Genomic DNA, 13,929 nt, shown 5'->3' on the forward strand with positions numbered 1-13,929 from the left:
TCCAATCAACTTCACACTGCGGGTGCCAGCAGCCATACAGTGGTTCTCGACAACGCAGCAAGCACAACTTCTGGCTGCCAAGCAATCGTCCCGTTCCGGACGGGCACGCACTCCGAATGGGCACTGCACTAGTTCTAATAAATTGTAATCTGTACATCTTAATATGAAGACCTAGGAGCATGTCCCAGGTGAAACAATAAATACTGTAGAGGGGTTTAAAGGAGATACCCAGTTTATTACAGTTACCAAGGTTCTGTCCTCCCTGTTTGTTTTTGACTGTGCATGATAGCTCAAACAAGAATCTACAGCCGTGCTAGCAGCTCTGTGGGGCTGTACTTATACACAGCAATACTTTGAGCTAGCTGCTAGCATGGCTAAAAACAATTAAATGAGTTAAAATAATCAGAATGTACAAAAAATATATCTAGTAGTTATTTGGATCTGGATACAACCTTGTATAATTTCATAAATAACTTTCCATTTTATGGGAATAATCCTTTTAAAGAGTAACAGTAAGTCTGTACTTTTGGAGTACACTCAAAAAGAGTCTGCCTCTCTGAACAAGGAGTTCCTGCTGAGCGGAGATCATCTTGCTTCCAGCCTTGAAGACGGAGAGTAGAGACATTATTGTATTGTTACGTTTTTTTTTTCCCATGTGAAGGTAAAGAAGACGTCCTGCACATCCATCATGCCACGCTGAGGGCCAGACCTGCTTAATCTGCCAGGATTCATCTCCAGCAGTCTCTTTGGGCTTTCAGCCAGGAAGTCAAACATCACCTGCAGGATACTGCTGTTACCTTCCAGCTTCTCTATGGCTCACATTTGTCAAACTTAAAATCATTAGTGTTTACCAGGACAAAAAGGGCAATTTTATATAGATTACTGTGACCCTTGAGGCTCTTGGTGAAATTCCACTTACTCCACCCTGCTCAAGTAAGCTGGGGTGGAGAGATACAATACATAGTGCACATGGGTGGTGCCAGGGGGTCTTGGGGGAGCCGGAGGGACTGACGGATGTGAGCTGGCCTCTCCAAAACAGACAGGCATTCCTGGAGTTTATTTGGCAGATTGCAATTCATAGAAGCTGATGTAGACTTGGAATGGAGACAAGTTAAACCCTGACTGGTCCACGGAGAGACATTTCCTACACAGGGCTGGGCACAACATGCCTTCTAACGCTGCCCTCGAGGTGTAGGCAAACCAGCTGCAATAAGTACAATATTTCCAGAAGTGACTGCAAAATTATGTTTCCTTTCCTACAGGCTACTCCATTAAAGGGCAAAGTTTAAACCGCTGAATACAGAGCACTTGAACTGACCAACGAGGCAGCTAGCTTAGCTTCGGTTAACATCTCTCCAATATAGTGTAAACTGAGGAGGCATCCTGGAGGATCCATTAAGCCATTATAATGAACCAACCTCTCTGAACCACTAACTTTGGCAGGAAATGTCTTTTTCCATTTTCTCCCCGAGTTTCTCCCTGCACTACTCTCTCCTCCTGAGCCAGCATCTCCCCCTGGCAAACTCTCATAAAATAGACAAATAAAATAACAAAAAAACAAATGGGAGTTTTCGACAATACTAAATTGTAACTTTTATAGCATTTTCTCCTTTAGATTAAGCTATGCATTTATTTTTAGCTCCTGTGTTTTAAGAGTATTATTCCTGAAAAACTGAATGCTACAACATGACATCAAGCAGTCATTGGTTTACCCGGTTGACTCACCGCATGCTGCACCTACTTCAAACCCAACTGAAACTAATACAAAATACTGTACCAACTGCAACGTACGCCAAGACACAAACTGTATCGTCGAGCCCATGCAATGGAAAATACTGCCTTGGCTCGGAACAGCAGCCTGGAAAAGTGGAGAAAGCCGAGCTCTCTTATAGGCCTGACCTAGATTCACTGCCCTGTCAAAGGCATATATTATCTAATCCGAGGTAAGGAAAAGTCGATAACTACACCGGGCAGTCTATGGTACAGTAGCTTTAACAGCAGGGCTTCCGTTGAAGGACTGGGGTGAATGGCAAAAATAACACAGAGCTGTCGTTTTCCCTTTCTACTGTAGATCTGTCACTGTTACACTCTCCTACTCTCACACCTTGGCGTAAAAAAACCTCACACAAAACCAGCCAGACACATCATGCTGATACAAAATCACATGGCAACAACATGACAGCATACAGATATTTTCCACTCAGCGCATCCAAAGACTCTGCAGGGGGAACCCATGCTGGTTTAAATGTGCATGGCTTTAAAAAAGGAACATATGTGACTATAGCTGGAGGCTCAATAAAAATCCATACAATCCTTTCATCATTACAAATGTAATCGACACCTTTTAGTACCTCTAACGCGGCTTATTCACTACTTAGCTCTGTAACACACAGATCAATCTGTCAGAGACCATTAAAGGGGTTTTGTGCTTATCCTGCAAGGGAATGGATGCTAAATCAAATGAGCTCTGAAATCTTCTTAGCACACACCTGGCCTTGTTAGTATTGGCGAAGGGATGTGGAGTGATGTCACCCAGCCAAATGGAGCAGATTTAACCGACTGCCATTGCAGGAGGTGTTGAGATTTGAGTTAAATGCTAGCTGTGCTGCTGGAAACAGTCTCCATAGCAATATGTAAAGGTATGTGTGGGGTGGGGGGTTGTATTTACGTCAGATCTCTGTGAAAGTGTCCGTCAGTGTATAATAAAACTGTCAAATAGCCTTAGGATGTGTTTTAAGGAGCCTGGAGTCTACTGTTTTGCTTTCTAGAAACAAATCAAACCAAACCAGAGATGAATGAATGTGCTAGAGCGAGAGTGGCAACAAAATATAGCCTCTGCATCAGAGACGAGGACGAAGCTAAGCAATAATAATAAGCTACGGTAACAACACGGGAGCCTGGAAATCATAAATCTGCAATGAGACCATGGAAATGCATGAGTTTCAAATTCTGCATGGATCATCAACACACACATCAACCACTAGAACTTTGCACAGTGGTCGGCTGAAATACAGAAAGTGAAGGGGGGCTCTACTTAAAAGAGCATGTCCGTGCAGTTCGACTTCATGGAGGAAAGCTCTCATATAAGGCCCCCCTGATAAAAAAGGACTTCAAGGCGTTGGAATATCCGCCTCACTGCGGCTCCCCATTGGGTTGAAATCCTACTGGAGCAGGGAGTGAAAATAAATACATGAACCCGAAGGCAGGACACGTGACACTTCAAAGCGATCCTGCTCCACAGACCCTCTTCCTTAAGGCCAGTGTGGCATGGCGTTTCACTCACACCCATCATGAAACCCAAGTGCAACTGCCTTCCTGGTCACCGTTTCCTCGATCCCCATCCTCCCACTGAAGAACACATGAGTCCCATTACTGTTTTACTGTCTCAGCACACCATTAAAGCTGAAGCTCAGACCCTGTTACTGGGCCTGTACCTCTCCAGTCACTCTTCATATGGCAAATTCCCTTCAAAGTTAAAGCGGTCCGGGCAGGTGCCTAGACAATTGGTGTCTGTAATAGTTGCTAGCTTTCGTATAATTACCCAAGACACGTGATTTGATACTCGTGATATTAACAACACATGGCATGCAACAAACTGCAGTTTTTTCTGGTGTTCTTGTGTCATAAAAGCTACAAAACTATCTCACCAGTTTTCATTTTACTGCATTTCAAACATAGATATTGTATTTCAGTTAATTCACATACATTTGCTGAAACAATAGTTTCTAATAGTATTTTTGTGTCTCCTTCCACCCACAATAGATGTAAGTGGCTGCAGGTATTACAGCATATTCCTAGAATATCATGAAGTTGGTTGCTTTACGTCAGCATGCTACTGACTCATTAAACATTAAATATTATCAAACTGAGTCACATATCCTAAAACATGATCTTGGCCCTGTTTGCTAGCTCTTTCCAGAGGTTAAACAGCTGACTAAGGACTCTCTGCAGCTGGCATTTGTAAATCCGGCATGTCTTGCTGGCTTTTCATTTTAGTGAGGTGGAATAATTAACACGAGTCTGGAAGACATTCCTCTTGCTAGAGGCAACATTTTGGCCCACGGCCTAAACCAACAGTGGGAAAAAAAACAGGGCTGACTGCAGGCCAAAGTGAGCCTCCAGATGGGGCTAAGTAACAGCTAGCTGTGGACAAAGGAGGTGAGAGGGTTGAGTTAGGGAAAAGGCCAGCATGTTTGAGGAACTGTGGACTCAATCGTGAAATGTGCACACAACATGCCTGCTGCCTTTTCCTGCTCAGCGTGTCTTTGTCGTGCTTTTGTTTTGATTACTCACCGCTCTCGCTCTTTTCAATGACGTCGACCACCTCGCCCGCTTGAAGGCTGATTTCTGCAGGCTCTTGCTTCTCGTAACTGGCCACCACCACATACTGTTCCAGGAGCATGGGATCCGAAGGGTCCACACCTGGGGTCGAGGGGAAAAAACATGCTGTCAGCCAGCTGCCAGCCATAGGTCCACGAGAACGACTGCCGGGCACCCGTTGTGCCATAGGGCACTTTGTCTGTAGAGCTCAGCCTATCACAATATTCACAGGGCTCAGTGCATCTTCCTGAGAGTCTAGCCATAGAGCTGCATCCCACTCCAGCCCGACAACAAGGGCAACGGAGATGCTGGAAGTCTAGGAGAGGAATCTCCCTCCAAAAAAGTGAAGGATCAAGCAATCAAGTGCAGAAAATCCATTCTGTGTTACAGCAGGGGCCTCATCCTGATGTGTCCGACAAAGCTGGGACCGGGTCAGCAGATGTGAGTAGGCACATTGGAAAGAGGAACAGCAGTGAGAAAGCTGTAGCAGTGATAGAAAAGTGAGCTGAAGCCAGCTGAGGACAGGACAGTAGAGTGGGAGAAAGAAATGGTTTCCTTTGGAAAATAAACCATCTGCTAAAAAGCCTCCTTCTCCTCCTCAGTTGGGGCTGGAGCTGGAGGAAGAGTAGGGGGTTGTGTACGCCAATCATAAGAGTCGGCACTAGAGGCCTTAAATAGAACCAGATGAAGGGGCTGGAGCTGTGCTCGGAGGGATGGCCCTCTGTCTCAATGAAACACTAGAGCTCTCACTACAGCGTGCAGCCCCGCCAATGGAAATCTTCCTTTCTGTACTTCACTGAGTTAACCATATAAACGCCGGCGGTGAACCAGTTTGTGCCTGCTTTCATAACTTGGTCACGTCCACTACTTAACCCGAGTTTGGTCACTCTAACTACAGGAATGCCTTGTTGAAGACAGAAACCTTTCATTTGTGAACACATATAAAAAGCAGAAACATTACAAACTTCCACAACACTTTTCGCCCCACATGAGTACTGCACGTCTGCATCGACTGAGCCCGGCTGAAGCCTTAATCGTGAAGAATCCTTAAAACAAGCATAGCCGAATGACCTAAAGTAGATCTAACAAGCATCAGCTGGAATCCAGACACAACCACAGCTGACATTCACTTCACACATTAACAAGAGCTTCGGCTGACCACTGAGTTCAAAGATCCAGACAGAAGGGAGCTACCGTCTGCACACTTTAGATTAAATCTGTTTACACTAATAACGCTGCTACAACACATACACAATGTACTTTTATGGTCTGTTTGAATAACAGTAGAGATCGCAATCTCTATTTATGGTCACATGCTGCTTTTACTAACTGCTGTCAGTTTACTCTGGTGTAAAATTAAGTATGTGGGCTCTTGACTCACATAATCAACACAATTTCCAGCGAAATAATGTCACAAGAAGAAGAGAAAACCGTTTTTCAAAATTTGGTAAACAATTTCTGGAAAAAGGAACTTGCTTAATCCTGAGGATGGAAAATAAGAACAATTCAGTCCAATAGATGGGAGGCTTGAGGCTTAGATAAGGAATGATTGAGACAACTAGGATTAAGCTGTCATTTCTCCAAAGAGCTGACCTGGCGACAGTCCTCCAGACTGAAGATTAACATTTCTCTCTCGGGATAAGATTTTACAGTCAATTTGGGAACAGAATTTAAATGTCGAGGAGCTCATAAATTATGAAGATGAACTCAGCACCATTAACATCTCCAATGCTAAAACTGCCAGAGAGTCTGACACTGTGGTTGGGCTGTGGTTTATGGAGCTTCACGTTATTTGTGCAAGATGTTTTGTCAAACCACAAAAATGAGTGCAGAAACACTGGAGAGAGCATATTATTTAAATCCTGGGTATTGCCTTCTTGTTCTTTAAAGTATAATATGACAGCAATGATTATTGTAGTTACAGCAAACAGTGATATTTGTTTTGACACTATTCTTGGAAACGTGTGGTTGAGTGGTTTGTTGCAACTCACAGATCAATTGAGGCTGATCAATAATAATGACGGCACAACAAGGACATGAGGACTGACTCAAACCTGTTTTGCTGTAACTATTAGTGATTTTTACTAGGGGTGGGAGAAAAAAATGGATACAGCATAGTAACGCGATATTTTGCGTGGCAATATTGTATAAATATTGTAGCGATAGATGTCAATTATTGATTTTTTATTATATAAACTATTAACCTCTTAACAATCCGACCCGGGCTCGGGCGGTATTCAGTCTTTCAGAGGTTGTAGCAGGCTCAGTTTTAAAGCTAGAGTGAAGATATTGGTACAATGAAACTAGAAAACCTAAGAAATCGATTGGTACCCACCATTTTAGCTTGTCGGGAAGAATGCTAAATAATGCTACAAAGTTATGCTAAATTTTGGCGAGGAAAAACTGGCATGGCCAGTTTCAAAGGGGTCCCCTTGACCTCTGACCTCAAGATATGCGAATGAAAACTCTGCCAAAAAGAACGTATATTGCCAAGAAGTGAAAGTCAAGTGGTCGTTCCATTGCAACATCAGCATCCAGCAGCAGAGGTACGCTTCCGCCGTTTTGGACTGAAAGCGACTACTGGACGCCAGTACAGCGTCTGCCTACAAAGTGCCGTACAAAAGTAAAACAAAATTATTTCTATTGTTATATTTAATGTCTATACCGAAATGGCCTGTGTTGAACAATAAAAATATTATAAATATAATAAGCCCTTTCAGTCCAAAATGGTGGCAGTGGCTATTGTCAAAAAAACACCGGAGTTTTGTCTCTCTTTGTCTGAGATGAACGGAGTGAAAACTGTATCTTATTAGATAAAACAGATGTTGACAAACTGCATAATTTGCAATTGAAAAAAGGTAATAAATCCCAATGTATTACAATATATCTTATCACAATACTCAGCATATTGCAAAATGTTTAAAATCGTATTAACATCGTATCCGGTGATAATATCTTATTGTGGAGCCTCTGGTGATTCCCAACCCTAATTTTTACCAGAGTTAAAAGTGAAAACTTAAAATTGCTGTCAGTACTTATTGTCATTTTACTTTCATTTAGGGTATATGTGTTTATGTGCATTTTTTCCACTTTACTACATTATAAAAAGCAATTTTTAGATATCACAAATGCAGTATGGGAATTTGAACATGTGAAAAGACCTTTGGTCTTGGCTTGTCTCGATGTACAGATTTATTAGTCCCTTTACTGAGTGGGATTTAAATTAGCTACTCTTTACTTACAGTAATCTCCCCCTCGACTCAAACCACAAACCTGTGGATTTATTCTGTGCTTTTGCTTACTTAATACTAAATCTGACTTTGAAATGAAATAATGACCTATTGGGAACCCAATTTCAAATATATCTGCTATCCTGGACATTGTCTTATCAAAAAAAGTAAAAAAAACAAAAAAAAAAACATCTTCAACAATATAATTTCAAGACAGATGGACATAAAATTCAGCGGGTCATGATCTCATAAAACCATGATCTATGTAAAATCATGTGAATGGAGGTTTCTACAACACACAATTAACTACTGCTGTGAGTGAACTGTAAATCTGAGACCTGAGGTGAATGAGTAAAGACTTTCTCAGCAAAGTCAATAGGCCTGAAAAACAAAAGCTAATATTTCAGCCTCATTCAGGAAATGAAATGTTTTGCAACAGCAGGAAGACTGAGCCAGAACAAGGAGACCGAACATGTGTGAGGAAAATGAGGTGAAACAGTCTTGGACGGGATAGGTCTAATTTCAAATGAACTGTGTAAAGAGAGCTATAAAATAAAGAGTATAAAATGAGCTGCATAAATTATTGTATACAAATCGAGGTTCCAATGAAATGCATTAGCGCAGTAAAGTTATAGCACTTCAATCAGTCACTCCCTGAAAAAAAGGTGATTTCACATAATATTCAGTGTAATAGAGCAGTGAAACCAACCAGGGGAACTTCTACAGTTGCCAGGAAGTATGTGGAAAGATTGTGAGTAGGTAATTTACAACTATAACTTTCAACTAATTTGAAAAAATAGCAATTACGATTCCATTAAAAATAAATACAGTATCACATACACAGTCAGTGGGGGAAAAAAGTGCATAAAAGCTATTAGCAAGTGAGCTCAGAAGTCGGAACAGTTAGCTAAACGTAATGGATGGAATACATACACTGATATAAATATCCTGCTTGATCTACTTAAAGAAACAAATCAAGGCAACTTCTTGCATCATATTATTTTGTTGATTGAGCAAGACTAGTCTTTGTATTAACTAATTATTTTTTGTGCATAAAAAGTAAATAAATGCGAGTCAAGTCAACTTAATTTTATTATGTAGATCAAGCATAACTAGTATTTAGCAATGATGTTTCGCCAATTATATAAGTGTTACTTGAGAAGATTGTTTCAAACCTCCAGTTTCTATCAAGATTATTTTTTAAATTGAGACAATGTCGCCATTACAGCACTTATTATGTCAATGGTGCAATGAAAGGGAGATCGTTCTCCACATATCAACACTGATTCTGGTTAGATAGGCCTGGGACTTTTGTAAAGTCTGAAAGGGGCCAGAGCTGATGTGGTCCAACGCAACCACCACACTCATGGTGTTACTCACCCACTTCGCAATAATATTAGAAAAGAGTAAATATAACAAGATCATTGTTTGTTGTGTGGGTGTATCTAAGAAAAATACATAAATGCATCTTGTTAGAGGAAAACAATGCATAATTTCTTGTATTTTGAACAAATGTAGATCAAGCGGTAACCTCTGGTGCTAAGAAATGAAGCCAACACTAAGTGCCTAAGCTGGCTCCAAAAGGGAGTCAGTCCCTAGACCCCCCATGTTAAAATATCCAACTTGAAAGCAGAGATAAACATGTTTACAGCCTGGTACAAAAAACAGTTTTGGTCTCTATAACTAATTTCCCCCTTCATGACAACTGTACAGGGGTGGATTTTTATATAGCTAACACATTTCAATTATATTAAGGCTTAAAGTTAGACATAATTAAGGGTGACAGGTCTTTGCCATCACAGCCGCTAGCTGTCTGCTAGGTGTCACCTCGGCTAATTCGAGTCACTGAGCTTAGCCTCTCGGCCGTGTTTGAGATGTTGGTGCCTTTTGGAGATATTTTCATGTACATATCGGAAAAATAATATGGCTTGCTGTGTGGTTAAGTGTACGACGGGCATCCTGCTGGCCAATGTGCGAGGCGTTGGATGTTGGGCTGCCACTGGAGGACCTCTGTTTCCAATGGGATATTGGGAACTTTAATGTCTGTGTAACTAAATCCTGGAATACAATTCAACTGTGACTCTTTTTCTATATACTGATCTGACAGAACAGAGGACTCTAAGACAAAAAGGAGGAGACGTGTGCTGCGTGCTGACGTTCTACGATTTCTTGTGACAAAGCTAAATCGATTGACTGACTTGAAGGAGTCTAGGCTCCAGTTTCTTCCGTGAGTTAAATTCTAACGATAGTATTATTATGTATTTGTTAGCACCGGTACCAACCGGCAACAACAGTAACAGAACCCGATCTTACTCCATGTCGCATTGCACGGCACTCACCCGCTCAGAACATACTGGCAAAGTCCGCAGACTTTTGCCGGTGTGTTGGTCGTGCGCTGCAGCATGGAGTGAGACTGGGTTTCATTGGTCCATAGCTTGGTAGCTTCGAGCTAGGTAGGCGTGTTTCAGCAACCGGGCTTCATTCGGCCTGCCTCAGCTCCATCTCGCTCTAGCTCTTTGCCCATTTTTGGATTAGCTTGAATCGTCACCACCAAGATGGCGACAACCGGAGTCACCGGGAGCCGCCCACTTTGAGCTTCATTTTTGCTCCTGAGAAACCTATGGGCGATGTCACGGAGACTACGTCCATATTTTATACAGTCTATGATGTAGATTAACTTCAAACTAGATATTTTCATGTAAAGAGAAAAACTTCATTTTTAATTGTTAATATCACCGATTTCATTATGTTACATGTATATCTGCTCAGAGGTATTTTTTATCAGTGTAGCTAAAAGCAATAGATAAATGGTTGAAACATCCGGTGTCTGCTATTCCAATGGTAGTTGTACCGATACGAAATTATCATATGATTTACAGTTCAAGTGCAAGACACAAATACTGTAAAATAGATACTGAGTTTATCATATTCAAATAAACACATTTGGAACCGTTTGTGTGTGTGTTTATATGTGTATCATACAGTTAGTGTATGCACAAAGTAGATCTAAAGTATTTATGAGCTTTGAAAAGAAAAGTATTTTCTTCTTGGCTTCCATCAGATAGCCCTATTAGCCACTCTCTGTGTTTATATCTTTCCTCACTCAGATTTATACATGTGCTTCCTGCTCCCACCCTTTGCACTCCCAGACGACCTAACTCCATCCAACCCCCACCCTCATCCCAACTCACCCATCATCAGCTCTATCCAAAGATGATGACAGTCAGGAACTTTGCAATAATTCATCACCAAGAGGAGGAAACCAGGGAGTCTAGTCTACCCATTTATACCAAGGATTTTCTTTCTTTCTTCGTGAGAGATTTTTCAGGATAAAGCATTTCGGTTGATAGCATAGTTGGCGATGGCCTTCATGCCTTAGTGCCATATTCTGAACCCCGGGGTAACTTTATGAGAGCAGATCTGGGTTGAGAGGAGAATAATTTGGCAAAGTGCAATGCTTTTGTTTGGCTCATCAGCAGCAGATGTGCAGTTGGATTAGAAAAAGGACACAGGACTGCTGTTCAATGTAGTACAGATGTACTCATGTCATTGAATCAGTATGTGGCCCTGGGGGAGAAAGGGCAGACCACAAACAAATGGTACAGAAACCTTCAGCAAATTCATCTTACAGTAAGATAGCCTTCACAAGGCTGCTAAAAACAGTTGAATATCTTAATTATCTCCACTGCTGATTCTTTGAGTATTTTAGGTTTACATAAAAGTGTAAATGTCACAGAAGTCAAATGAAAAGGTGCTACAAAAGATGCATTAGATAGAAAGAACATTTTCAAATATAGCCGGGGTTTGGAAAACATTTAAACTTACATCGTTTACTACGGGATGGGGAAAATATCGATACAGCATAGTATCGCGATATTTGCGTGACAATATTCTTGTAGTGTACTATTTAGGTGTAAAATGAGAACATTTGTGACCCGGCAGCCATGTTGAGATCAGTTGAGGAAATACCAAGCACCGCCCACCAGCCAGAGCACACTTTCTCATTTTACAAAACAGTAAACAGTACACTACAAGATGTTTCTGAATACATTTTATGCAAGAAATAGGCATTACAGTAACTGAATATTGATTCATATTTGATCAGCGCTGCCTAGTTTGACCGTTTAATCAGAGTTCATGAGTGATTGACAGCTGCCTCCGTTGAATGAACAGCGAATAGGAACGCTCTCTCTCTGAAATGACCTGTGATTGGCCAAAGTCTTCCGTCACGGGCTACATTTTTTAAAGCCTGAAAATAGAGCCATGAGGAGGTGCAGAAGTTTAGTTTTCTCTCAGAACATTTGAATTACAATATGCTGAAAGGTTATTACGGAATTTTTGCCCAATGATGCCAAAAACATTCTGCCTACTGCAGGTTTAAGTATCGTGATAATACCGTATCGTGGGGCCTCTGGTGATTGCCACCCCTATTGTTTACATCTACTGTATGTTTGCTCCTGAGCAGTCTTCTTCGTTCATGCCTTTGTTGGCACATTGTTACATTAGTTGAAAGGTTACCGCCACCAACTATAACCGCCATGCATGTGCGTGGTTACATACACGCAGGTTATAGTTGGTGATGATAATAAAACAGGGACCCACTTATAAAAACATCCCTCCATAGCGCTACTAGAGCTACGAGACTCCACAGGGTACCTAGAACTTACTGGATGTTGCAGATATAAATGGTTTAGAAAAAGTCAGAGGCAAATAGCTAATAAAGTATGTTGTACTTCAAAACCAATCATCCACTTCATCAGTTTTTTATCAGGAGAAAATCTGATGCCTTTAACACTTGACAACTATTATGCGAAGCAAAAACAAGTCAAAGAAGAACATAATTTATCCCTATGACTGGCCCTATACAAAATTACATATAAATAAATAAACAAGCATGTCTGATCTCATTCATTACAGAGCATTTTCTGACGTGAGCATGGTGTTTTGAGCAAAAAAGCTTAAGTGTTGCCTCCAGGGTGGGAGTCCACTGTGACAAATGGTCACTTATCAAAAACAGAGGGGCCTGTATTGGATCTGCTCTCTGCTGGAGGGGGTGGAGCTTCGACCCTGCCAGAGTTTAGTTGTAACTTGGGGGGAAAAAAACATCTCTGCACTGATGTTAAAGCTGTATCCATGAAATGAACAGCAATATCTATGAGTTTTAAAAAAGCAAAATGCAACATTTGATTTAAAACCATGGTCTAACCCACAAAATGAATCTTTTGGCTACCGTGAGACTCAATGAGACTCAAGAGTGGGGGCTGTTCATTGAGAAAGAAGCTGCTGAAACAGTGCGTGGTTGTTAAAGTGATTTGGAAGTGCTCATTTGCCTTAATGATTTCCTATGCCAGTTTTAAATCTTATCCATCTGCTAATACAAACAAACACACAGACCTCTTGACCCGCCCCCACCATCTAACTCGTGAACACATTAACCCCTTTCCTCCCAATAAGCATGCGCACACCCACATACAGTATGTAAACATCCACATGGACACAACCTCACGCACGCACACACACACCCTACAGGCCCCCAGAGACCCGCAGCTCAAATAAAGACAGCAAGTCTGCACACATAAACACACTCCCTCCCTCAGTCCGCGCGCAACGCTGAAATGGTTTCCACTTGCCACGTAAACCTCCTCTCCTCTCCAGCTGCTTTTCACATGCGCTACACCCCTGAGCGCTCCGTTTCTTTTTTTCTCTCCTACTCAATCTCTGACTGTCTTCTGCACATCTCACTTGCTTTTAGAATACAGATTATCACTAATGATATAAAGATGATCTGAATATCCACATCCTAAAAAGTAAGCAGCAGTTGATCCTCGGAGTTAATTCGATTCAGACTGTTTTCTTTTCACCTATCAAACAGTTCCCCATGTCTTTCTCTCCCGTGTATGGATAAAGTATTATGTATTTCATCACTGTGTTATCTTGTCAAAAGATGTTTCCTTGAGGGTTTGGTTATGGCAGCGTGTCATCATCAGTCCCAGTTATCTGACAGTGATTTATGCTGACGAGCCCGGTATCGGCAGTCAATCCTGACAACTCCATCATGTGCTAGACAGAAGATAGCACGTCTTTCTTTTAATCTCATGTAGATAGAGGCCTGGCTATGATGCAGAGTCAATAATGCAGGCTGCTTTAAAGGAACACTGTGTAACATTTTGGGGGATGTATTAGCAGAAATGGAATATAATATTCACAATTGTCTTTTCATTAGTGTATAATCACCTGAAACTAAGAATTGATGTGTTTTCGTTAGCTTAGAATGAGCCCTTCATATCTACATAGGGAGCGGGTCCTCTTCACTCCGTCATGTTTCTACACAACTTGATCTCACTCCTAACTCAAATACTGCCAATTGGACAGCGCCCCT

General features: G+C 41.5%; 1 protein-coding gene across 9 annotated transcripts in view; it reads right to left on the minus strand.

Annotated features, from left to right (window-relative positions):
* Positions 1-13,929, minus strand: part of LOC119495786 (SH3 and PX domain-containing protein 2A-like) — a 73,848-nt gene that overhangs the window by 20,732 nt on the left and 39,187 nt on the right. For all 9 annotated transcript variants that reach the window (XM_037782570.1, XM_037782574.1, XM_037782569.1 and 6 more), the window contains one exon: positions 4,294-4,422. In XM_037782570.1, the coding sequence (XP_037638498.1) occupies positions 4,294-4,422 (129 nt within the window). The remainder of the gene's footprint in view (positions 1-4,293; positions 4,423-13,929) is intronic.

This window comes from Sebastes umbrosus, chromosome 10 (genome assembly GCF_015220745.1).
Source record: "Sebastes umbrosus isolate fSebUmb1 chromosome 10, fSebUmb1.pri, whole genome shotgun sequence".
NCBI classification, from domain to species: Eukaryota; Metazoa; Chordata; class Actinopteri; order Perciformes; family Sebastidae; genus Sebastes; species Sebastes umbrosus.